General features: G+C 50.3%; 2 protein-coding genes across 8 annotated transcripts in view; one reads left to right on the top strand and one right to left on the bottom strand.

Annotated features, from left to right (window-relative positions):
• The window catches only part of MAPKAP1 (MAPK associated protein 1), an 82,392-nt gene extending 73,883 nt beyond the window's left edge, over positions 1–8,509 (top strand). For both annotated transcript variants that reach the window (XM_042830557.1, XM_042830556.1), the window contains 2 exons: positions 6,388–6,485; positions 7,912–8,509. In XM_042830557.1, the coding sequence (XP_042686491.1) occupies positions 6,388–6,485; positions 7,912–8,037 (224 nt within the window). In that variant the 3' untranslated portion in view covers positions 8,038–8,509. The remainder of the gene's footprint in view (positions 1–6,387; positions 6,486–7,911) is intronic.
• Positions 8,510–21,162: 12,653 nt separating this feature from the next.
• GAPVD1 (GTPase activating protein and VPS9 domains 1) overlaps positions 21,163–26,874 on the bottom strand; it is a 28,738-nt gene continuing 23,026 nt past the window's right edge. For all 6 annotated transcript variants that reach the window (XM_042830530.1, XM_042830534.1, XM_042830529.1 and 3 more), the window contains 3 exons: positions 26,714–26,786; positions 25,678–25,875; positions 21,163–24,929 (listed from right to left, as the gene is read on the bottom strand). In XM_042830530.1, the coding sequence (XP_042686464.1) occupies positions 24,789–24,929; positions 25,678–25,875; positions 26,714–26,786 (412 nt within the window). In that variant the 3' untranslated portion in view covers positions 21,163–24,788. The remainder of the gene's footprint in view (positions 24,930–25,677; positions 25,876–26,713; positions 26,787–26,874) is intronic.

The following is a 26,874-nucleotide window of genomic DNA, read 5'->3' as shown; positions in this document are numbered from 1 at the left end:
GTGCTGCTCTGTGTGCTGCTCTGTGTGCTGCTCTGTGTGCTGCTCCTTGTGCTGCTCTGCGTGCTGCTCTGTGTGCTGCTCTGTGTGCTGCTGGCAGTGCTGCCCTGTGTGCTGCTCTGTGTGCTGCTGGCAGTGCTGCTCTGCGTGCTGCTCTGTGTGCTGCTCGCTGCGCTCACTGAGGGCCGTGCACCGTTTGTTCTGCTGCTGCCGGTAATTAACGCTGCATAGAACTCAGCCAGCTCTTACTTTCGGTGGACTAAAGGGGTGTCAGGGTTTTTACTGGTACTGGAAATGTAAAGATAGAAACTATATATAAACGTGGTGCGGATGGTTTGCTTACTTTCAGCTGAAGTTTTATCTGTGATGACAGGTTCGCACAGTCATGCTTTAGTGCCACTTGTGTGTTAAAGGACCTGACAACCCAGATCCCGTGCTGTGAATGTTTGCAGGCGGGCTGGAAGCAGTTCTGGTAGGAGCAGAGCTTCCCTTTCCTGTAAGTTAGCAGAACTCGGAACTGTGCTCAGTGAAAAGGGAAGATGACAACCGAAAGCTTTGGTATCTAATTTGCCGTTATTGTGGGTATCAGAGGCAGGAACGGCTGATGATTTTTGTTTGCCCTCGTAGTAGCCCAGGTTAGCATTTGAATTTTTATTTGTAAATTAAATCAGACTCCCTGAATTTAGACAGAGAGAAGAGGTAATGGCCCTGCTGGCTCGGTCAAATGCCATTAGAACCTGGAAACACTGTGTATAAACTGCTCGTTTAAATCAGGTTCAGTCTGATTATCACGAGAGATTCTCAATGTTTTGAATCTCGAAAGGAAGCATCCTATCATTGAGAAATAAGATTTAAACCTTAATAAAGTAGTTGTCATTTTTATAGCTGAAAAGAGCTTTGTATCTCAATTAAGTGTACATAATATAAAGTCTTAAGGAAGCAACATAATACGTTTAATACAATTATATCCTTTTGCAATAGTGTAATTTAAAGGAAATCTGATTCTGTTAATGTCTCTTACATTATTTGGACAAAGGATAAACTTCAGTGTCACTAACCACTGCCTTTGCTACTCAGCACCCTGCACACAGGGCTGTGACCACTGCATTGCTGGGCCGGGGCAGCGCGCAGGGCAGTGCTAAGGGCCATGCTGGGGGCAGGCCATCCGGTGGCACTGGCACCAACCACTTGGCAAGACACACCATTTTCAAAATAAATATTTTTTTCTCCATTCTGTGTTTTATGACAGCTGCAGAAATTAGATTTATTTGATAATTTACTTGAAACACTGAACAAACGTTCTCTGTGATCATTTTTCTTCTGTTTTGTATGTTTTTCCTCTTAGGAAAGCAGATACGTCTCAAGCACTTGGTCAAAACAGCCTTAATATGAAGGTAGTCTAAACAAAGGTGTTCTGTAGGTCACGGAGTACATCGGTAACTTCGGTTTGTAATTTAATTGCCTTCTTTGCACCCCGCAGCTTAAGATTTCCTTTAAATTCTTATTCCATTGTTGCGCTGGGGCTTAACAGAGTGTTAACCTGGTAATAGGCACAGGGCCTCCCCATTATATGTCTCGCTATCGAGCGGTTCTGCATGACTAGTTAAAAAAGATGGCAAGAAGATTAATGAAAGCCGCCCGGTACAGAGGGGGCAGGCACCGTCGCAAGACTTCCAGTGAGGAGATATTGGAGCTGAACCAGAGCTTGGCTTTTTCTTTATCCCGTGACCTCTGAACCCACCTTACTGTCGAGAGCTGCCAGCAGAGCCGACGTTTTGATTGATGTTGCTACACAAGTCAGTCTTTCCCATTGAATTCCACATCTGCACGAAAATAGCTTTTCTAGCAGTATTCATACTGGCTGTAAGTGATAGCCAAAGTGATGGCTGAAATGCTTTTATGTAGTTTTCATTTAAAGCTAAAGGTATTTGATGTTTTAATTCAGTATCAAGTTCCTCCAGATTATGCATGTTGGTAGTACTAATTTAATGAATTCATTATGGGGTTGTGAAAGGACTGAAAACGCACAGAGCGCGTTGGGGAGGAGCGGGTTCCCGCTGCTCGGGGAGCTCCAATAAAGATGTTGCACGGTTGTTCAAGGCCCTGCCGTAGGGCCAGAGCAAAGAGGCAGCAATTACCCAGGCACTATGCAAATGGTGCACAAAATACTGCGTGGTAGTTCCTAATATTAATGCTCCTGCTGTGAGTAATGCAGTCTCTGAAATAATAGTGGAAAAATCATACATGATGGAAACCTAATCACAGATTCTGCTCAAAGGGTAAAAAATAGATTCAGCAGAGAAAATATTAGCAATACTTCAGGCTCAGAGTGAAAGAAACCTCAAAGTGTGCATCAGAAAGATGTGAGTCCAAATGCGTGCAGACCCGTGGTTCGCAGAGCAGCAAAATGCCTCAGAGGCAAGACAGCAACGTGCATACGGCACTCGGTCTCATTGAACTTCCCACCTCTGTCACAGCTCTGGACTGCACATGGGTCATTGCGGCCATCGGGGGGCTGGCAAAGGTCAGAGATGTTGGAGCCCTGCAGCCTTTGGCCTGGGGAGGCACAGCAGGGCAGGGCAGGATGGGCAGGCAGAGCAGGGCAGGCCAGGACGGATGCTCCTGGCCCCACACATGTGGCTGCAGCCCACTGAGTGCACTGCTGCTGAGGAGCCTGCATCAGAGTCCTCTGGAGCACAATCAGGAGCGTGCATTGCCTCATCCTTTTAACAAATATGTTTTGTAGCCCTATTAAAAGGGGTCTTCATCTATTCTGTCAAAGCTATTCTGCTGGGGTTTTTTAGTTTAATTACACTATCCAATTAAAACTCCTTGCTGCATTTTGATTCGCTTCTCCTTGGGCTTGAGTGGATATGACATTTACAAGGCTCGCCTTTCAAGCAGACAATAGCGTGATTGATGAGGTGCAGACGCAATGAAGGAGGCGATTGCCATGTGGAAACACTGCTTAGTGCATTTTGATTTATTTATCATCTTTTTTCCAAAACAAGGTTGCTGGTGAGAGGTTTGGGGCAACCCTGATTTCCCCTCCTGATTTTCAGTGCATTCTTGCAAAAAAAAATCTTTATTCTGCCTTTGGTAAAAATTCAATGAAAAAACAAAGGGCTTTGGAAAAAAAATCCAGATGTGTGAATCGTTACCGTAACTTGACATAGAAGTGGGCTCTTTACGGACATCTGGAAACAAGGCATCCACTAACAGCAACGCTTTGTAGGAAGCCCAGAGCAGAACATAAAGACCTGAGCTGTGGGAAGAGTGTTCATGGGGGGGCAGGGCTGCAGCACCCTGCTCTGAACATCGGCGTTGTTTGTTCCCACAGCAGCCGTGTTCTGGAGGAGAACATCAGGTGCAGGCTGCACTCCGTGTTGTTCCCAGCGGGGTCGGGGTTTCATCCATAGTGACTGCAGTCACTGTCTGTGGAGGAGACCCCCAGCCCGGCTGAGCATGGCTCCCACCAGGTTGGCCCAGTCCAGGCCTGCCTCCGCTGCTGCCAGCGCTGCACCGTGTCCCAGCAGCCTGCAGTGGCTGAGAGCAGCTGACATCCCTGCAAGGGAGCTGCGAGTTTTCTTGTTCAGCCACGCTAAGACTGGGGTTTTGATGCTCGTGCAACATGTGCATTGTTTTTGACTTTCCAGGCTCGCAGCATTGTTTTTTGAGGCAGCACTGTGGATTTAAAACAACAGAGTTCCTCCTCAAAGCTTTTAGATGAGATATAGCAGCATTTCATGCAGTGTTTTAACTAAGCTTGGCTTTGTTCAGAAACACTGCTTGCATGCATTTTGCTTTCATTATTCCTTGCTTACTTATCTGTGCGTTTTAAAGTCCTTGTAAACCCTTCTGAGTCTGCAGGATTTAGGAGCTTGATCCTGTTGTGGTCGCCGTTTCTGGGATGGTGAAAATGGTCATCATGTTGAATGATGCCTGTAAGCATTTTGTTCTTCAGAGAAGTCTTTCTCTCACTGTTTATTTCAATAACTCTTAATTGTTGACTTAGGCCTTATGGCCCAAAATGACAAAACAATCATCAAGGTATATTGAAAAATTAACATAAATTTGCATTTCCTCGTGTTTATTTTCTGTTTTGTTCTATTCACGAATTTTCTTTTCATGCTTCATCTAATTAGTGATTTAACTCAGTGCACACTGCTTTAAAGATTGGCACTAACAGATAGGGGCTTTTGGTACCCTCTGAATTTGGGGTTGATGGAAGAGGTAGAATACAAACTGTTCCTGAATGTTTGGAATACAGATTGCAGCAGAATTTCTCATTGGCCTCGAATTGACACAAAATCAGTGAATCTGGGGGGTGATGTGCAGTTGGGATGAGCACCTCTTCCCTGAACGTTGTCAGGAAAATGGGGTGCAGCCATGAGCAGTGGAGGTGCTGCCCGTCCCGCAGGCTGCGCATCCCAGTGCAGTGACCTGCAGTGCTCCTGCTGCGTGCCTGGCACTGTCTGAAAACCTGAGTTTCTTTCCTTAAATGTTTTAGCAGATGAATACAGTGTAAAATAATCCATATTTTCCAGCCAGTAAAACCTGATTGCAAGGTATTACAATGTCCCTGTTTGGTCCCCTTCTGCCTTCAGCTGCCCAGCACAGGTGACGTGTGTAACCTGTCTGTGGTCCTGGTGACAGACAGCTGCTGGAGCTGAACGGCTGTGTTCCAAACAGGCTGAGGGCACACTGCTCGTGCAGGAGTCATTGTGATGATGTTGTTGGTACAAGATCTGCATTTGTTTTAACTGCTGTCATGTATGGTAGAATCCCGCTGCTGCTGTTTGCTGCCAGATATTCTTGTATGGAAATATAAAAAACCACTGAAGTTCCTATTGATCTCTGAATTGTCAGAGGTGGTGCTCTATTGGAAAGTGGTACATCACACATTTAAGCACTCTTGGAAATGGAAATCAATCTCACAATTCATAAATTCCATCTGGCTGGAACAGTAGCAGAGCAAAGTGCCAGTTATGATTTCAATGAACTAATATTTCATGCTGTAAATAGTATGATGTGGACATGGGAGCACATAAACATAATAGTGTAATGGAGTTTCTAAAGAAAAGTCTTTTTAGCCTCTTTCCACTACATCACCTGCCACGTGCAGGGCTCATCCTGCTCCATGCTGGGGCATTGCAGGGCGGTCCAACTCAGGGGCTGTGGCTGAGCAGCTGCTGTCCTGGTCGGGGACACAGGGATGTGGGGACACAGGGATGCCGCCCTGGCAAGGGTTGTCTCCAGGCTGCCGGAGGGACTGCAGCAGAGTGAGCTCTGCCTCCTGCCATGGGATGCAGCACAATTGGTATTGGCATCTGTAGCTCTAATTGTCTTCAAAACAGCTGACTCGATACAATCCTAAAACAAGTGTTGGAAATGAACTTCTGTGTTCTGCCTCTGTCAGCTGCGTAACTGCTTCTGCCAGAAAGGAGGAGTAAATCACTGCTTTAAAGGAAAGATGGAGATCCTGGGAGGGTTCCTTCGTTGGGCATGATGAAAGCTATGGTCTCCCTTAATTTTTGTGTTAATCTCTCACCCTGTGGCTCCGTGCCCCACCCCCCGGTGATGTGTGGCTGAGAAGCAGGCGGTCAGCACGCCGCCCATCATTCCCTCCACCCAGGATGCAGGGGCTGCCCTCAGCATGCCTCAGCAGCACTGCACACCCGGCCTGCACGCAGCACCACGCGCCAGCCCTGCAGCTGCTCCGGCACCGCTGCCCATGGCAGCCCCAGCTCTGTCACATTGGGGTCATTGGTCACTGCCACCCTCTGCTGGGGTCTGAGCAGCGGGGAAGCTTGCCAGCAGAGAACCTCACAGATAAAAACTGCAGTTCTGTGTTAGTTTTTGATTGTTCTGCTTGCAGGGAGAGGTGCCTGGTTTCCTCGTACCCTTGCTACATTCCTTTGTATTTTACAGTGACATTTTCCTTTGCCTTAGCAACAGAGCAGGTTTGGGTATTATTCTGGGGAGGGGATTTTATAATAATTCTGGGACTAATTGGCCTTTTACCTTAAATATGGCACTTCTATGTGTGGTGGTTACACTGAATTGCTAGGTGAGCTGCTGCAGCGTGGCGGTGCGAGCCCTGCGGCCGTGGGCTGGCTGTGAGCTAACTGACCGTCTGATAGATCTTTGCTTTTCCTGCAGCAGGGATGTGATGGGAAAATGAACTTTATTGAAAGAGTTCAGCTGCTCCTGTAAGCCACCACTTGCCTTAAATTGAAATGACACAAGAAGCCTGTCAGCGTTTCATTGCTCCCTTCTGTTGTGCTGATGGTATGCTAAGATCACCATCTGTGTTTTGCTTCTGTCAGGCACACAGCTCGGCAGAAAACTTTAGAGAAATATTCTGAACCTTTTTTCTTATCTTTGCAGGTCATGCAATATTTAAACTTACATATCTAAGCAATCACGACTACAAACACCTGTACTTTGAATCAGATGCTGCTACTGTCAATGAAATTGTACTGAAGGTGAGTATTAAAATTTTAACGTGACCCAAAATTCTGAGTGTTGTACCAGTTGTTAGACATGGAAGTCTTCAGGAGGATCTGAAATACGGGCATGGCGCAGCACCTGTGGAGCACTTGGGTGCTTTAGCTCCCAGTTTGCTGCCCCACTCCCTGGGCTGGGTTTCGGTCAGGAATTGGCACTGCAGGGACCACAGGGCACACATGGAACACAGGGCTGCGCAGCGTCGGAGCGGCTCGAGCGGAGCAGAGCTGGGCTGGGGCAGTGCTGAGTGCAGCAGGACTGCTCCCCCCCGGGCCAGAATGGCTTGCTTTTCCCACAGCTCATTGATGTACCTATTGATCTACTTCCTGAAACAAATTGGAAGATTAAACTTCATTTTCTGCAATCTAGTATCTTACGTCAACTCAAAATCATCCACCCGTTATGTTTGCTTTGCTGTGTGACGTCCCCAGGACTGCCGAATGGCCGACCTGCTGCAATGCTGGTGTTGGCGGCTGAGCGCGTGCTGCCTTCTCCCTTGGCTCTTAGTCCGGCAGGCTCCTCTGCTCCCACTTCATCTGCGGAGTCTCCGGAGCACTTGGCAGAGCCAGACTGCTCACACAAGAAAGCTGAAAAGAGTTTTGCTCTGAGTAACGAGAATATTCAGGGGAGAAACATTACCAAGCAGTGCTTTTTTTCTTACCTTACAAATTGTTTATACAAAATACTTCTAGGTTTTTGTGTAAGTTACCAGTTTATTTTCAATTCCATCAGCATTAAGAAATATAGAGAAATCAGACTTTTCAAATTAAGCTTTTTGCATGATCAAGTGCAAGACACCGAGGCTTTATTGACCATGAAAACTCCCTATATTTCTACGCCTTAAGCTGTAATATGCAATGAAAGTGAAACACTCTACAGTGCATAAAATCGTGCAAGTTTTAAGCCACAGCATATTAACCAGCTAATGGCGGACCAAAGGGCATTTTTATCTTTTTGATTCTTGCATTAACCTTCCATTAAAATTATCTATCTGATTATCACAAAGCACTGGAGATAATAAATTTAGGGAATAGCAGGCTTGTTAAATATCATTTAAAAATGCTTTCATCAAGTAAAATATGCCAAAACACAGGGAAACTCTGAGATTAGCTGAGTATGCAAACATCATAATGGAGGTATTATTTTTATTAAAGCTGATAAAATCTTTTATTGAAGCCCATTACCACTCCCGAGCAGCACAGTGGCCGCAGGACGTGCTGTGTTGGGGGACGGAGCTGCCCAGGCACGAGGACAGGGGCAGAGCCGGGGGTGGCCCACATGCAGGGCCGCTCCTGCTGTGGTTTTGCCCTTTTCCTGTCGCCCTGCTGGAGGTGCAAGGGTCCGTGCCCTCCCAGGGCTGCATGCCAAAGCTCCACTGCAGTGAAATCCTTCCGTGTCTTGCAGGTTAACTATATTCTGGAATCACGAGCAAGTACAGCCAGAGCGGAATATTTTGCTCAGAAACAAAGAAAACTGAACAGGAGAACAAGCTTTAGCTTCCAGAAGGAGAAGAAATCGGGACAGCAGTAGCGCCGGGCCTCGAACAGAGCCTGACCGCCGTGTTCGGGGCGGGGGCTGCCGGTGGCCGGGGCAGAGCGGCGGAGCTCCAGCTGCTGACGGCAGGAGCGGCCGGGGAGGACATCGGCGCGACCCCGTGTCTGGTGGCTGCACGGTGGTCCCTCCTTGGCGAGAGGAGGTCTCCCCTGTGACACAAATAAAGAGCCATATCAGCCGGAAAGAAGACTGTTACGCTTCAGGTTCCTTTGATTAGAAATAAGAGAATGACGTAGACTGGCATCATTTAATTACTGTATTATGTACAATCACAAGAAGAGATGTGATTACATATTATTTCACAGCCTGGTTAAAATAAATTATATACATCTGTAATACACCCACGTACACACAGGTATTGCTTGTGACATGATCAAATTTCTAAAAACAAAATGTAGGACAAATGTATCCATTTTTACTATTAATAAACAGATGTAATCTTTTTCAAGGTCCATCTGATGCACAGTTCTTTTGGGGGGAGGCTGCAGTCCCAGATGGTTGCGCTTCTGTTGCTGACGTGCAAGAGGCAACTGTGAGCCAAGAGCAGCAGCCATGGCAGAGCGACTGGTGGGGGAGCGCTGAGGCAGTTCAGGTCTCTTTTGCTTCATTCTTTCCAAAACAGGTTTGTGTAGCTGCTCCTCAGCTTTGCGTCCCCTCTGTGGAAGGCACTTCCTGCAGCCAGCACCAAGGCAGCATCTGCAGCCTGAGGAGAGCGCGGCACAGCGCTGAGGCCACGGCTGGCACCCGGTGCTGGGTGTGCCCCTGCTCCTTACTGTTCTCTAGGAATAAAAACAGAGGCCTGCTCTGTACTGGGACTTGTGACTGTGCTGGCCTTGTCTGTCTTCAACATATCAGGGAACACGTGAATGGGATTTCAGGAGCCAGAGCTGCATTTTGGTTCCACTCACCAGAGGTGTCTTTCACAAATCTCTTCAAGCTGCCGATGCTGGAGCCCTGTGCTGCAGCCGTGGGTTTGTACCATGCTGCACCCACAGCCCTGCGAGCTGCTCAGAGCCCAGCCGGCAGCGCGGGCTGTGTGCGAATGTGGGGCTGCGTGGAGCTGCGTGGGCTGCGTGCCCTCCCTGCCGTGCTGCAGCACCACCTCCAGCAGTGTGCGTCCTACCTTACTTTTGTACAAAATATGCTCTGAGCCTTAATGTGCAGGGTGTGGATAGCAGGAAGGCAGCAGGGCTCTGTGTCAGCTGTCTGTTACATTTAAGTTCTCTGTTGTGAAAGATTCAGTTTTGGAAGCACATGAGTGCCGCCCCCCAGGGCCGTGCGGTCTCTGTGTGCAGTCTTCCACAGTTCCTATTTGCAAAGGATAAAACAGAAGTAAACATATTTTATAGTACGGTATTACATTTTTAAGTATTTTGTATGCACAATTGCAGCACAGACGCAACGGAGGAAAACCTTTCCAATAATGCAATGTAAATTATTCCTTTATTCAGCTTTGTGGGCTATTTAACATTAAAGTTGTTATGTGAATGTGCTTTGCCACCCAGTTTCAGTTCTTCTTAAATGAAAATGTTCCCTACTTTGGTGTTGGGAACGACTTCCATCTCCAACTTCTTTTCTTGGCCATAACGCTGCTGCCACGTTTACTCGTTCTCAGGAGATATTTGGTAGGTGCAGTGTTTTCCTCTCAGTGAAAGGAAGGCCTGTCACAATAAAGCCCTCCCCATTGGCAGTGCCGCAGTGCAGGTGGGTGCTCCCCTGCCAGGCCGTGCTGCTCCATACCTGCACTGCCCGCCCCTGAGCACACAGCACCAGCTGGGGTCGGGGTGCACACAGCGAGCGGCGGCTCGAGGGGGCCGGGGCTGAGTCTGCTTGCTCCGAGACACTTGATCACACTTAAGAAATGAATTTTCCTTCAAACTGCAGATCGGAACACACGGTGCAGGGAACGTGTTTCCACTGCTTGGTGCTTGCTGCAAAAGTCAAAGCGGGGCTCCTGGCTGCAATCTGCGCGCAGCTGAGCGCAGAGCCATCCCGGCTGGTCTTTCCCGGTAGTTGTAGATTTAATTGATTCAGATGGGCATTCAACTGGGTCAGGGAAGCAAGCTGTTCCTTCCATGCCGTGTTACTGGGCTTCAGCAGACAGGGTGGCTGCTGGCTGCCGAGCAGGGATACTTCTCCCTGAAATGCATCAGACTCTGTTGGGGGGTGCCCACATTTTCTCTTCCTGTGAAGAGGCCCTGCTCTCCTGTGCACTGCAGCTCTACCTGCAGCAGTGCGGGGCCCCGGGAGGCTCCTGCAGGGGCTGAGCACTGCTCCAGGAGATACGCAGAGGAACGGAGCGGCTTTCAAGCTGCAGTGCTGCAACATCTGTGCTGTGCTGGCACAGCCCTGGGCTGAGCAATGTGGCCAGAGGTTACTTCAAGTGATACATAATGCATGCGCAAAATCTGCTTTATGCCAGAAGCCTCTTCACCTAATGCAGAAAATTAAGCCTCTATTTCAAACTGAAATGATACATTTCTGTATCTACTTTCAAGTTAGATAAAAATGGAAGGCTCTTCAGCTGCCCTTCCTTCCAGCCATTCCAGGAGCCCTAAGTTCCGCAGATGCAGAAGGGCCATGCACTGGGAACGGGCCCTGTGCACCCATGGTTGGTGCAGGGCTGCTTGGGCCACAGCAGCAGTGATGTGCTCCAGGCAGTTGTGCAGCTCTGGTGGGGTTTGCCAGGAGAGATGGAGCAGAGATCTCTGCGGGCCGGAGGACGTCCATTGGCAGTGTGGCCGGGGCTGGGCTCTGCATGGACGGCGCTGCTCCCACCCAGCAATGGGGACGAGCAGGCAGAAGCCATCATGCCGCCCTGGGTGCAGCCCTGAGATTAATGGGGGGAGTTATTTATGGAGACATGTTTGTAATGGGCCCATGAATTTCACGGAAGCGCGCTGCCGAGGCGGCGGTGGTGTTGGGCGCCACTGCTGCTAAAATTAATGCTCCTTAAATCACATCCTGGGGCGGCCATTGCGGTGTGGGGATGGGCGAGGCCAGGGGCGGCAGTGCGGGGCTGTGGGGGGCGGCACTGCGGCCCCACTGCTCAGAGCTGGGCCGGCACTGCTGCCAGCAGCAGGCACAGTGGGGCAGGGCCACGCACCGTGGCTGTGCGGTGCCACGCATCTCTGCGTCAATGCAAAAGAGGGAAAAAAACCTCAGCGGGGTGTTGTTGGCTCTAAAAACCCTAAGTATGATTTGTGAACTCTCACAGCCTCGGTAATCTCATCAGAGTAATGGGATTATATTTCAAATCACCATGGCCTGTTCATTACACATTTAAACTCCTTTGACAGAGGAAAAGTTAAATAAAATGTGTGCGTCAGCCCTGGTTGACTTTCCCAGTTCTCTTTCTTGATTAGACAAACAGATGCTGAGCTCCAAAATGAAAAAATAATGCGCTCATTTATTCATTTTTCTGACAAGTTGCAGCAGATTTTTAACGCCCCGGGTGGGAATGCAGGGTCAGTCTTTGCCATTGTGCCATGGCACCGAGCGGTGCCTGGTGCGCCCAGTGCAAGCCAAGAGCTCAGGAAGCCACCCCAGGTCCTGAGGAACAGAGCCGGGGTGGGGAGCAGTGTGGGGGTCCTGGCTCTGTGGGGCTGAGGCCTCATGCCCGCAGTGCACAGAGGGAAGCAGCTGCATGAGGTTGGCAGCAGCCATCCCAGCCATCCCATCCCTGTGGGAGCAGTGCTGACACCGGGCAGGGATGTGCTGCCTCTGAGGGAGCTGCACACCAAGGAGTCTGGGGCTCAGTGAGGGAACTGAAATGCTGGATGATTAGAAATACACCAGCAAACACCATTATTGTCAGGAGTATGTGATAGCATACAGTAATGAAGCAATTATTAATGAGCAACTGCAAGGCTGTCATCAATTTAAGCTTTTCAGGATCACAGATTGAGGCAAGCTAAACATTTAACTGACATCCACTGGATGGCCAGTGGAGCACATGGGGCCACCCCCAGCACGCTGCCACAGAGGGCCCAGCACCCCCTGCACCCGCTATGGGCTCTGGCCCGTGCACCAGGACATCCCTACAAGCAGCAGGAAGGCCCGATGAACAGCAGGATGGCCACACCTGCTGACCTGTGCTCTCAGGCCAGGCACTGCCCACACACGAGGCATTGCAGCCCGGTGAGGCACAGAAGGGCCAGTTGTGTCCCGGAGCCGCTCCCGCACCAGCGCAGCCACGCACCGCAATCTGTCACGGCGGCTGCGGCCACGTGCTCTGCAATCTGCACTGCGTGTCAGGGCTGTCATCCGACATAATTCCTCCCCGCTGGCATATTGCTGATTTGTGCATAAGTGATGCATGCAATCCACCTGAGTGAGGAGCGGGGGGCTGGCGGCCCGTGCTGTCAGGGCAGGGTGTTTTAGTGCCGCCTGCGATTAGGTGGAATTGACAGGCCCTGAAAGCGGGGAATTGCACAACAGGGGAATTAACAGCCAGGGACTGGAGTGGAGTGTGGCACTCGTTTAATCTGCAATTTATCAGTTTACGCGTCTTCTTGTCGCAGGCGGAAGATTACACTCCAAAAAAAGCAGGCTTCTTTTTTTTTAATTTCACCCGACAGGGAAAAGGAAGAGCAGTATTTAGAGGCTGATGCTCACCGGTTCCCACCGCGTTCAGGTCGGCGCTGCACTGAGCGGTGCTGAGCCACCCAGGGCACAGCAGCAGGGCCCCAACCCGGCCTCGGAGCTGAGCTCTGCCCGCTGGGCGCACAGCTGCTGCCCTGCCCGAGGGTCCCGTGGCGATGTGCCCCCCTCCCCAACCCCGACCTGCCAGTCCCAGCAGCCCCATCCCGCAATGCTGCAGTGCAGTGCACAGAGCCCCGGCCGCTGGGCCCCCACCATGCAGCTCGCTCCGATTTTGATCGTATCATCAGAGTCTGATAATGGTTTCCAGGAACACTGTAGCCTTTCTGCGAGGTGACAGCCTGTAAAGGCAGCATGACAGATAATGTATTCTACAAGGGTACAATAATGTGACTCCGAGCGCATTAAACTCCTTTAATGTGGGTGACATACACCTTCCTCTTAACATACGTTATCATCCTGGGGGCACACGCAGCACAGAGTCGGCACCCCGCACTGCGGCCCCCCCGGCACCGTGGCTCCCACTCGTCCCACTGCCAGCTCTGGTGCCAGCAGCCCCCCTTCCATCCGCAGCTCCTTCCCTCGGTGTGAGGAGGTCAAACTCAGCGATGCAAATGCTTTTGCTGCTCACGAGCAATCTCCTTGGCCTCCTCGGCAGCCTGCTCTGATACTGCAAACCTTTATCCAACCTCCTGGTATCAAAGATTATTTATAATGAATTAAATACATTTTTAGCCGCTTCTTTCCACACTTACTGCCACAATTCCACTGCCACTTCAACTTAATTAGGGAGGCCTCGCTAAAGAGATGGGAGTAAATTCATCTATAGAAATGTATCTGTGTATAAATGAAAAAAGCAGCCACCGCAGGTCAAACCAGTACTTTCAATTTATTGCCCCGGTACATTCATTTGTAAATAGCTCTGCCTTGCTGGTTTCTAAGTGCAAGGCTAATGTTGGAGTGCTTAAATTAATAGTGACGCACACCTTTCATTATTGCTATTAAATTAGTTGCTGGGCTTTGATGGATTCACTTGTTGCTGAACTAAAAGCCTCAGAAATGTGGGTGTGCGTATCCATTTGGCTTTACGGCAAATTTAGGTCTCAATGTCAAGGCGACAGCACCGAGCAGCTCCCCCAGAATGCACTAATTGCAGGACGGGCCTGGCACACAGCGGGCACAGAGCGTGCGGCTGCAGGCGCAGGATGGCACCAAACAAGAAGGGCAAAACTTCGGAGCTGTGCCACCTCTGAGGGTGCACCCATGTCCCCACCGGCAGCCAGCACCGCACACCGGTGTGCGCACAGGAGGGGCTGATGTGGGACTAACGCCGGTGCCAGCAGGAAAGCACCCAGCTCCTCATTCACGGGGTGCTGTTCATCTGCGATGACACCACCAGGACACCGCAGGGTTTGCTCGTCAGCACTGCACCGCGTTCCTGCCCAGAGCAGGAGCTGAGTCTGCAGCCGGGGCCGGGCCGGGGCTGCAGGGCGAACTGCAGGGTGCGCTGCGGGTTGAGGCGCAAGGTGAGCCGCAGGGTGAGCCGCGGGCCGGGCCTGCAGGACGCGCCGCAGGCTGGGCTGCACGCAGCCGCCTTTGTTCTGCGGCGCGGTTCCCGCTCCCAGCGCGCCACCTTGAGGCGGCTGCCTGCAGCCCTCCGGCACCGCGCCGGCTGCGCACGCGCTGCCTCAGCCCCATCCTGACCCCATCCGGGCCCGGCTGCGGCCATCTCCGAGCCCGCGCCTGGAGCCGGGGCAGCTCCAAGCGGAGGGAGCAGGGACTCCGCACTCACCCCAGCGGGGCGGGAGGGCCGTGGGAGCCGTGTGCTCACCGTCCCTGTCCCTGTCCCAGCCTACGGTGTGGCGGTGGCAGAGTGGGAGCCCATGAGCAGTGGTACCACGACCTGCCGCCTCACTGATCCGTGTGCTAACCCAGCAAAGAGTATTCAATGCTGGTTCTTTCTAAAATGATAAAATTTGTCTATGCTATCAACTATTTAGCGTCTGGGTTCCCGAGAGATAAAATATTAAAACATCGTGTTTCCATGTAAATCTTGTCCCAGGCTTTAATATCCTTTTAACATGCATTCTCAAACACTGGGCTGCTGGAAGGGCCAGGGATGCACTGCAGACGCCCCTCTCCGAGCGCTGCTCTCCCACCGCGCTGTTGGAAGCTTTCACTCGCACAGAAAACCATCTTCTGGGGAAACGCGGCCGTTTGCATTCCAGTTTGGTGCTTCTCATTGCTTTGCTGCTGGGGGATTGAAATCATCGCCGTGATAAACCCGGGAATGGAAAATAAACAAACACAAACCGCCGCTGTGAGCCAGTCGCTCTGCGAGCTCAGACACTTTCCTTTGGCGCAGGGCCCCGCTTCTCCCTTTGTAAAACATTATTATTAGTCAATAAAAGCTAAATCCCCTCGATCAGCCGGCACCCCCGCAGAGGAGCAGACGGCCCCCCCTGTCCTCACTGATTGACTCTGCGCAGCCCCAGGACTGCTCACGCCTCCGCAAATGGGAAGATCTGATAAAGACCTAATCCAATTACAGTGCACACTTGCCAATGGTAGTTCGCCTTTAATGGAACTTTGGGTTTGTTTTTTTTCATCTCCCGCAGAATTTCTGCCCTTCTGATCTCCAGATGAGAAACCAGTGCCAGCTGTGGGAAGAGCACTCAGCGGTTAGATAGGGCCAGGGCTGCGGGGCTGCAGGGCAGAGCTCTGGGCCTCGGGCACAAACGTGGCACCGCTCGCCCGGGGCTGGGGAATGGGCTCTGCGTGTGCCGCGGCCACCCCTCCCTTGCCACAGTGCCACATGAGCACGGCAATGGTTTTGGTGCCAGCAGCCACCCCTCTGCCTGCAGTGCCAGGCGCACAAATTCCCATTGCTCCTTCAGTGTTTGAGAGAGAACAAATTGCTAATCAGCAGCCACCCCCTCCTCAGTGTCCTCTGCAGCAACACTCCAATAATTAATTATAAACTACAATACTGATCAGCTTGCATGTACTCCATCTGCACTGACAATCATTAACCATAATATGAAATTTATAATGTTGAGACATGGAACCTGGCGAGATGAACTGCTCTGCTTTTTAATCAGTTTTATGGGATGATATAATGCATTGATCGACAAAGACAAGATACAGTACGTGTTCCTCTGTCTATAGCCGGGCAACCTTATTAATTTAGATTTACAAAGAGTTGTTTGATCCAAAGAGGAGAGAGGTGGCAAAGCCCCAGCATGGGGTACCACCCCCCACCACAGGTCCCACAGCTCAGAGACCAAGCAGGGAGGTGCTGCAAGGGGATGGGAGGAAGAACCGGGAGGAAGAAGATAACCCAGGAATTAAGCGAGGTGCACAAACGATGGCTGCTCTCCGGAATCAGAGCTTTTCATGCACCCACTGTGCAGCCAGGGGCATGGCTGCCGGGGGCCCCTCGAGGTGTGGGGCTGGTGCAGCCACTCTGCTCGTGGCAATGGGCAGCGAGCCCCCGCCTGCCCCTCTCTGCCTCTCACGCCCCCTCCCCGGCTGCACCTGTGTCCAGAACAGCGCGGCCCATGGCAGCCGGACAGCTGGTAACCATATTGGTGTGCCGTGGGCTGTCATCTCGCATTTGCACGCCTGTTCGTGCTCCAAGTCCAGGAGAGGCTGGATTGGTTGTTTTCAGGTCAGAGGCTGCATCCAATACAGGAGGAAAATTCCCATTTCCCCACCGAGCCGTTAACCGTGAAGTGCCCTGGCCCCGCTCCTCACCCAGCACAGGTGGCAGCAGGGCCACACCACCACCCAGCCCCATGTCCCCATGGCTGGGTCATGCCATATGGCACCGGGGTATGTGTCCCCACCCCAGGAACACACCGCCTGCTGGGCACCTCCTGCCCACAAGGGACACGTGGTCCCCACAGCCCTCAGGATCCATCTCACTGCAGACGTCCACCTGGGACTGCTGGTCCCACGGAGCAGAAGACCGTGGCATGCAGTGCAGTACTGCAGCACTGAGGGTCCCCACGGTGCCCCCGGATGCCAGTGCTGGGCTGTGGGGGTTTGGCCGATCCCCTCCAGCCAACGCCGGTGCCGCAGAGTGCAGCTGAGGAGCTGAGCACAGATTCTGTCCCTGAAAGACAGTGCTGCTGGTGCAGCTCACAGATAACCACAGCTTGTCAAAAAATTTGGGTCTGCTCTCTGAATTTAGAAGTGTAACTAACAAAGTAACTGAGGAGCAGCAGTACATGCAGGTCCTGTTAGGCGTTTGATTTAATAGCACATGACGTTTTGATTAAAAAATTAGCTCTATGTAATATCAATAGAGCACACATTAAAAGGATTAGGAACACAGTGACTGACAGCTCTCAGAAAGCGGCTGTCAATGGGGAATCGTCATCGAATGGTGATATTCTGCATCTCCCTCCATGATCTGAAGTAAATACGGAATCATCGCAGATAACACTAGGACAGGAGGAGGAGGACCAGGCACCGGCAGAGATGGGACATTTCCCCATTCCAGAGCAACGTAATGGGAGATCTGCAGCTACCGGGGCCACTGCGTGCCTGCAGGCCTGCAGTGTGCAGAGCAGCCACCTCAGCTGCAGCTGCTGTTGGAGGGCACAGGCTGTCTGCAGAGCAGGGGCACCGTGCAGCAGCACTGCCTGCTGCAGGACACGGCCGGGGCGCTGCGCGCTGTGGTGCCACATGGCCAGTAGTGCCACTCCGCCACACTGCCGCCTGCAGCAGACGGAGGCTTTTGAAAGGCAAATCTTTATTAGTGCAGCAAGTGTGCCTAACCCACATTAATTCCCAATTGTGAATGCTTTCAATTAGCGACTGCAGGCACTCAGAGCACTGGATGTGTTCATTAGTGACACGGCCTTGCTGCTCAGTGACAAGCGGATGACAAACCTGTCTGAGGGACTCAGAAGGGTTTCAGCTGCATGCAGCTCTGGTGCCAGGAGGGGGAGAGCAGCAGGGATGGCCTGGCGCTGGGCTCAGCAGCTCACTGCCACGTACGGTGCCCCAGTGTTGGCATAGCCCACCGATCCAGGGCTCAGCGTATCCATCACCAGGAGAGGCATTTGCAGAGTCTCTGGGCCATCATGGAGTGCTGAGTCCTCTAAGCTCTGAGCAGATGGCCCAGAACTGCCTCCAGAACTGCCTGGGAGCAGCAGGACACACCCTGCCCTTGTCCAGGGTGCAGCCAGGCACAGACCTGCCCACGGGCATCACTGCCCACAGCCCTGGGGCAGCACTGTGCTTCCACAGAGCTCTCCCGGCCCAGTAAGGGAGTATCAGCTAAATAAAACAAGAAGTGAGTGATGCCACTGTGCCCTGCTGGATTGAAATCGTGAGAGCAAAGTGGTTTTCCCGGGGAGATTTATTTCCTCTGCGGGCAGCCAGCCCAGCACAGAGAACAGGCCCCGCTTCCTCCTGAAGTCAGTGTTCTGTTTTTATTTCATTTTTGAGGCAACCAGAACAATGAAGGAAATATAGAGATGTTCGTTCAGCCGCCACCGTGGCATGGAGGTGTGCACCCACAGATGCACACCATGCACAAGGGCAACCCCTGTAGGTGTCACAGCAGAACCGAAGTCCAAAGCTGCTCTCCTTCACCTCTCCTGCTGTGAGCTTCAATTTCAGATTGCGTCACCACGCAATATCTGGGTACCAATGCTCCAGCCCTGCTCCCGCGAAGCACGCCATTATATCTCCCGTAATTGTAAAGATGGCAAAGTGCTTGAGTCAGCAGTCCCGCTGAATTTTGCTTTCAACATCTGCAGCCCTATAAATCTTTGTCTCCTTCAGGTGAACCGTGCTCTCCGCTCAGGCTCGGCTTTACGTTCCTCTCCTCTCTGTGCCCACGGCAGCTCCTGGCCCCGCGCAGCCCCAGCGCCGCACACCGGGCACCAGGCCCCGCCGCTGGCACCGCTCACTGCGTGCCAAAACCCCGCTGCTCACCAGACAGACCTTCACAGGGATTTTTTTTTTAATTGTTTTCAAAACAGATTTCATGTGGTCCCAAAATGAGACCGTGATTGTAAATTAAAGTGTAATTAGCCTTTACGCTTTTATATTCATTAACTCTTCTCTGTTAATGATGCAGAGGCTGGAGCACAAACCCAGCATTATGAAACCACATCCAGGAAATAAAATAGTGATTTAGATAATGGCCAGAATGTATTGCTACTTACACGTAATTAAACAAATGCTCAATTTACACTTGGAAACATGAATGAATGTTGATTAACCCCAGCCCAGTGGCTCTGCCGGCGACACGGGGAAGTGGCCAGACTGCCGGCAGGGCAGGGAACACGGCACAGCCCTGCCAGCCCCACACGCGCCTGGCCCCGCAGCCGCAGCACAGCCAGCCCACAGGCACGCGGGCAGCTCCAGCTCGGCAGATCGGTGCCACGACCTCGTCCAGCCACAGCCATCGTCCCGCTGCCGCGTGGCCGCAACAAGCTCCAGGGCTGCACCATCACACCCAGCTCCTCACAGTCCCGCAGCGAGGGCCGGAGCAGCACCACGGGGGGGCATCGCCTCTGCTGGGCCGGGTTCAGCGAGCTCTGCCGCCGCTCCTGCACGGGCTTTGTCTCCCGTGCGCCTCCTGCCCTCCAAATGCGCCAGTTACTATGGAGACGTCGCCTCGTTAGTGCGGGAGGAGCCTAACAAAGTCCACTTGTGCGGGATAACGCTGTTTGCTGCTGCAGATCCAGACGTGAGCAACGCAGGCAGGGGCACCAAGACCTGGCCAGGGCTCCATCTCTCCATCCTTGTTCCCATAGCCACCACAGCCTGCCGAGGCTCCCAGTGAGACAAAAGGAACTGCCCAGCAAGGCAGGATCCGCCACCTAGACACAGTGCAAAGCCTAGGAAAGACCTGAGTGCCCAGAGCACGTGGCTCATCTGGGGGGACAGGACGCACAGGATCAGGCCATGAGGCGACAGGCTGTGCTGGGACAAGTCGTGCCAGCACAGTGAGGCAGGATCTCTACTCCCAGGGACCGAGGTTCATGGATCGTTGACTCAACAGGCCATAATGGCTCCATCTATCGGGGTCAATACAGGCGCCTTTGACACATGATAGACAATAATTGCTCCTGCTTAGAGACTTTTTAGTTCATGGATCATTGACCTGATGGGCTGTAACAGCTCAAAGGAGGCTGTGACACGCTGTACACCCCTGCACCTGGAAGCCCTCAGGACAGAGCAGCACGAAGCCACGGCCCTGGCACATGAGCAGGAACCGAGGGCATGCTGGGCCCATGGGAGGGCATTTGCCAGGGACAGGGCCCTCGTCTGAGCCTTGGGGAGAGCGCTGCAGCTACTGGCGCAGAAGGGCGCTGACGGAGAGGAGCTGCCAACATCACCAGAGCCCAAATCCTGCAGCCTGGCAGCTGTGGGTCTGTGTGAGCCCTGCCACACTGCCCTGCAGTGCTCACCCAGCCACGTGGGCACCGGCCTCGTACAGCCCAGCAGCCATGGGCGAGTAGCAGCAGGAGGAGGCCGGGGATCCCCACATGCCAACATCCCCGGGGCTGCGGTCTGGGAGCAGCACACAGGAATGGGCTCCCAGCCGGGGGCTGCAGCTCCTCGCTCCGACAGCAACTTCCAGGTATATGATTTAATGAAAGGCACAATAAGAAGTGAAACAATTAGAATTTCTGCCTCATTATCATGGTAATCTTATCAGTCGGATAATGAGGTATTAATGGAGATTTAATGTGCCTCTCATAACAGAATCCCTTGGAGAAAACACATAAGGAAATTGCTGTAAATCCACTTAATGATGGAAAGGTCCCCAAACACCATATTCCAGAGGATGAAAAATGCCGGATGCAAATGAGAGAGAATCAAGGTCAATAACACTGCAGGGACCGCACTCACTGCGGCCCCGCGCGCAGCGGCCGCACCGGGCGGCAGAGCCGACCCCGCTCCGCTCCCGGGGCTGCGCCGCTGGGGTGCCGCGCCGGGCCGGGCGGGGGCAGAGCCGCCGTATCGCCCGTGGAGCCGGGCCGGGCCGCACCGCCCAGCGCGGCCGCCAGGGGGCAGCTCCGCCAGAACGCGGCCTCCGCCCGCCGAGGCCCCTCGCGCTGCGTACCGGGCGGAGGGCCGGGCCGGCGAGCGCGTGGCGTCGCGCTGTGCCTGCTGCTCCGGGGCCGGGGCACGCGCGGGGTTCTGCGGTTCCGGACCCAACCCTCCGCCCGAGAACGAGTAACAATTCAGTTCTGCCATTTTTCCAAAGCTGAAAAAGGGATCGCGCGTGGCAGAGCGCTTTCAGGCGCCGTTTCCGGCCCGCTGCCAGCACTGAGAACGGCGACCGCGGGACCCTCCCACCGACGGGCAGCGCTGCCCCGCAGCGCACAGCCGGCTTCTTCCCGCTCTGGCCGTCAGGCCGAGCTCCCGGCGCAGTTCCGTGGAGCGGCACGGCAGCAGAGCGCGGGGCGCTGCCCGCGGTCCCCACGCAGCCCCACGGGCACAGCGCACAAACACGGACTCCAGCCAGGCCAACTGCTCTCCTTTTAATCAGTTTTTACAGAATAATACATGAATAATCACGTTAGAGACAAGATGGGTTTCCTGTATACAAGATTGTGCAAGCTCGCTCATTTAGACATATAAAGGCTTTACCAGTTTCAAATAGGAGAGGCAGTACAAAGCTTTTAAATAGAGGTAAAGCACAATTAAAAGGTACAGAACACACACTACGCACTCAGCAGAGGTTAATTCTCCAGTAATACAGGCTCAACCAAGGCACCAGCTGTTCCCGGCTCAGAGCTGCCCGCCCCGTCCTGCTGCTCCAGCTCTCCGTCCTGCTGCCAGCCTGAGGCTGCACAGTCGGTGCTGCACACGGCCACATAAGTTACACTCGATTTCACACACACATGCTTCACTTGCTTGAATCTTTGCTGCTAAGCAGGTCTGCCCTCTCCTGCTGCTCCTTTTCTGCCCCACCAGCCTTCCTCCACACACACTGCAGTTTGAAAGCAGCCGTGAGTTCTCAAACCTCTGCTCCAATTTGGCTTAAAGAGCATCAACATTTTCCAGCAATACAAACCAACACTGTGCTCACCAGAAACCCAACACAGGAAACAGGATCGTGGCTTTTTTTCCTGAAATTTATGGCAGTTACATTCAGCATTTGGTAGCATAAGGTCTTCAAAATGAAAACCTCTGAACTCAAATAGGCTACACCCACTCCAACTCTCCTTAAAGAGGATCTACAAAAGCCTTAAAGAGAATTCTTAAGAGTAAAAAAAAGTAATTTCTCAGAGATGAAAGGACCAGCCCTTTTCTTCCACTTCTCCTCCCAAAAACATGAAACCACCACCTTAGCAGCACCAGCAGGGACAGTCGTGGCACCGTTGACCTCGGCAGCTCCTCGGGACACACCAACAAGCTGCCCTCGAGCCGACCAATGCAAGCTACTGCTACTGACCCCGTGCCTTTTCCCTCAGAACGTCCCATTCGCCCTTCAGTTGTTGAAGGCATGTGAAGAGAGCACCAAGTTCACAGAGTCGGGTGCACGTGGTTGGCTGGCACCTTTTGGCAACAGTTGTCACTTTTGGTCCTTTATGCGCTGTCTTTTCACATTCACCATTGCACACCAAAATCTAACAACATCACTTTCTACACATTTAATTCATCGTTCTAAAATAAAACGTTACAGGACACCAGGGAAAGTATTAATGTCATACTACAGGAAGGCTTTTAAATCTTTGGAAACCCTAATTCTCTAACTACAGCTAGCAATGCGACCTAAGGAACTTTCAAAGCTGTTTAAGAAAAAAAGCAAAGGACAATTTTGCCATGAAGACTCTCAGCTAATCTGGGGCACATCAAAACAAACACTGCTTTTAAAATAAATTTTTAGAATGACTCCAGTTCTGTTAAGTAAGTATTTTTCTACACAATGTAATGAAGATGGCAAAGGAAATGGTTCTTACCCCTTCCGTAAAGGAGAGCAAATCTGAAAGCCGTGGCGGTGCTGAGCAGAGCCCATCTGCCAGCAGTGCTTGTGACCTTGTGACCACCAGTCCTTGTGCCATCCTTTAAACGAGCACAGTGCAGAACAAGACCGATTTAGGGATCAGATATTCTCCTCAACTAAAACCCAAACTGCAGGACTAAAGGAACTTTCATACATTGGTCTTAACATCCGATACCCAAGTCATAATTAAATATTAAGGAGACTTCACTATAAATAAGTTTATATTGCTTTTAGAGATGATCTCGCCATACCTTCCAGGGCATATTTGTGCTTTGCTTCTGGGTGTTATTGGTCAGGGCTGTGCTTGCAATATTAAGTTACGTGTTCAGCACCAATAACCCATCAAGGCTAAATAACTGGAATATTGCAATGCTCCACACTGAGTTACCGCAGGAAGGCAATCAAAGGAATTCCATTTCTATCGAGTGTTGCTCCTCCACAGAACGAATCTCTCAGAGCAGAAAGGCTCTAAATGAAAGTTCCCATTCCTCACTCTCACTTCGGATTAGCTTGGCAAAAGCGCCACACCGAATGACGTATTAGAAGAGTCCTAGTAAAGAAGTTTCTTTAATGATGCCTTGACAAGCAGCACAGCCAAACCAAGCACATGACAGTTTGCATACTTTGTTCTAATTTCAGTTAACCAAATTATTTTCTGGAGTACTAGCTGTGTACGGGTTTTAATCATCAGGATGCACACATTCACAAAACCAAAACAAGTGTATTTTGCAAAGAACATGAGAAGGATTTTCTTTCCTTTACCACTCACAGACACCACATCTTACCGTGCCCTTCTGTCAGAAGTGCGCTCCACGTTCCAGGAAGAGCAAAGAATAATACTGACATGAAAAAGATAGAGGCTCACTGCCCTTTCTCAGTGTAATTGTAGCTAAAAAAGAACAGCAACTGCTTGTATACACGTGACAACCACTGGCCATCACTCAGACTGTTCATGAAAAATCCGCGTGGTATTGTGCATAAAAACTTCTTTGAATTCATCGTCGTCAGTTTAAGGGAAAGGTGGGGTGGGAAATCTATAAAACACCCTGAACTGATGTCATGATATGTTTCATAAAGAACAGTGTTACATTTTAAAATATTTTATATGAACAGTAAAACTTGCACTGCTGCATAGCAGACAACATGAAGAACATTTAGTAAAAACATTCACTGAAACCCCTGGTATATGCATTTAATGTCACTAATCAAAATATATATTACAGCCCGAGGTTCTGTTAAGGATCTCTGTTTGGGGTTTGTACAGTATACACAATATTTCAGAAAAAAATATTACAGTAAGGTATTTTATTACTCCTCTTTTATATTAGGCTTATCTACTGTAACTTACAGACCCTCTCTCCTTTACATATTCAAACCCTTATAGTGCCCTAATGCCCCAGCCAAAAAGTGTTCAGCTATCTAACAAGCCCTGTCTATTATAAATTCCAGTTTCAGAAACTTCAGTACTCTTAATTACATTTTAATAAATAGTTCCATTTGCCCTTTTTTACTCTTTGCCTTTTTGAGGAAGTCCTTTCATTTACCAAAGCACAGTATGTAACAACCTGTTAGAGGTCAGAGAGGCTTTTGCTCGTTCACTCAAAGGACAGTGAGTCCACAGATAGCTGCGATGCACTAAATACAGTTATATACTATTTACATTGTCCTCTCTGATTTTCAATTTAGGTGAAATACAATTGGTAACTAATGTCACCTACTACAAACTTTCAGTGTGGCTGGTGCTTTATTAATAAAAGGTGTATTGAGCTAGAAAGTACAGAGTGGTTGCCCTGATTATTCTTGTTTCAGTGTTCCGTTAGAAATGAAGTGAATTATTCACGTGAGTAAGAATTCAGGAAGAGGGGTGGTGGAAACACCACAAAGACTTTTCTGTATGTTTTGAGATTCCAAAACACCTGAAAACTGTGGTCCCTTTTTCAGTGCCAGTATCTGCAGGGGAGAAAAATGCAACCAAAAGAGAAGAGGAAAACCTGTTAAATTAATTTGATTAGTAAAGGTGTGTTTTAAAATGCCTCAATTCTGTACAATATTATACAATGGAAGTCTCTTCTTAGCTGTCTCAGCTGTTGTACATTCTTACAGACTCTTCTGCTAACAGTCTGCCCATGTGTGTGCTGAGTTACTTGCGATCATCAATAGTTTTAATGAATTCAACTGCTGCTGTGAACTGCATCCACCAGTAGGACTCTTCTCCAGATAAGCAGTTGGCATAGAAACTACTTATGTACTGAACAGTGGACAGCAAGCAAGGTGGATTTGCCTGAGGGTTAAAGAAGAAAAAGACGCTTACAGTTTGTTGCCACACCTAAACTCAGAATTACAAGATACAGAATAAAAGTACAGTTGTATTTCTGCAGTGATCCTCACTACCACCCAGCACACGATCATGTAACACAGCGCAGGGCAGTGACTGTTTATCCTCAGCACCCTCACTTCTCCCCTCGGGAGGAATGTGACCAATGGAAGGAGCATTTCTCTAATGCAGAAAAACGACAGGCAGGCCATGAAAAGAAGGAGATCACAGGCAGAACCTATCAAGTCATCACAGACTTCAGCATGTTAACCTGTTATTTTAGCATTTTATACATCACATGCCATTCTCCAAACTCTCATGTTTAAAAAAAAAAAAAAAAAAAAAAAAAAAAAGCAAGTCAGTATTAATGTGGATGTTGGTCATCAAAGAGAACAACATTAAGCATGAACAAGTGACAGGTGCGTCTCAAGAAAGAAAGAAAGAAAAAAGCAACCACCCCAAAGATCAACAATGAAAACCACCACCACCCCTCCAAACAATGCTCAGCCCTCAATTTCCCTGGTTCCAGCTGCAAAGTTTGCTTGGATTCTAAAATCTTAGTTGTGACCACATTTCTATTTAAGCCTGCTGGATTAGCTCTCCTTTTATAGTCTAGCATGCTCCTACTTACCCAAATGCATTATCATTTTTCCTAAAATTTGCTTGCTTGGTAAAAGAATTAGTTGTGGTTTGTGATCTTTGCAGAAGAACTCACCTTTATAAGAACAAAGACCAGAACAGGAACAAAATCATCTGCCCCAGGCACTGAATCTTCATTTGCCAGGCTAAGCAGGTTCATAATGGTCGAGCACATTCGCAGGATGCACTGCACTTTGTCTCGGGGGGTTTTGTAAGCACTTATGGTACGGATTTCAGACTGTGCTGATGGCCACGGTGCCTCCCGGAGATACACCTAGGAGAGAGAAACCCAACAGCAGTCCTCAGTTATCTGTGCTGCTACTGAGCACCAGAGGATCCAAGGTACCAGAGGCAGGAGCCAGGCTCCGGACAAATGAGAAACTCCGGGTCAATATGGTTCCACTGCAGGCAGAACAAAGGTGGCTTCCTGCTGTATTATAATGGAAAATCACAAGGAAATAACACTACGTGCAATTAACACAGTTAGACTGTACTTTCTCCTGACTTCTACAGTACCCTGTTTTGAAACAATGTAGAGCTGTATGCCTGTCTTCCATACATAAGCAGCTTTATGAATGTTTGCCATTTTCAGTCACACAGCTCAAACACTGAACTAGAATGACTGCAAGCATTCAGCCACTCACACATTTCTTAAGTCTACCAATCTAATTTAATTACCTTCTTAGCGCTGAGAAAAGTGAAAACACCAGGCAAATGGATAGATGTGTCAAGGTTCCATTAATGATGCCTAGTTCTGAATGCCAATTTGATAACTACAAACCACAGTCACAGCATATAAGTCATGTTAGAAATATAAAGGGTTGAAATCTTTATTCTAAAGGAAATTATCTGAAAGTTTGCATCTTACTGCAGTATAGTATTACTGCTTCAATCTTATCATCAGGACAGAAGCGGTAAAATTCAAAGAAGAAAAAAAAAACTTTAAAATATCAGCAGATGATCCCAAAGTATTGGTGCAATGTGTTTTTCCTGCAGGGTATTCCAGCTGTACGGCTACAAAAGTAACGTTTCAAAATGTAAAGCAAAACAATCCTCTCCCTATCACAAACACCATCACTCCAACGCACAGAGTGAAGGAAAGAAGTTCTTACCTCAGGAATCTGAAGTGCTTTGTGGTTTGCAGTCACCACTTTAGATAACCTCTGTATGTGCTCATGAAGGACCCTAAAAACAAACATAAAATCAAGAATAAGAAGCAAGCAGCAGCCAGCAGTCCCCAGGAGTTTCCCACTAGTTTGGTGCACTGCAGGAG

This window comes from Centrocercus urophasianus, unplaced genomic scaffold, assembly GCF_019232065.1.
Source record: "Centrocercus urophasianus isolate 14NV4802_14NV808 unplaced genomic scaffold, USGS_Curo_1.0 seq_34, whole genome shotgun sequence".
In the NCBI taxonomy this organism is placed as follows: Eukaryota; Metazoa; Chordata; class Aves; order Galliformes; family Phasianidae; genus Centrocercus; species Centrocercus urophasianus.
Note: the sequence above shows the minus strand (reverse complement) of the source record. Positions and strands in the feature narration are given on the sequence as shown.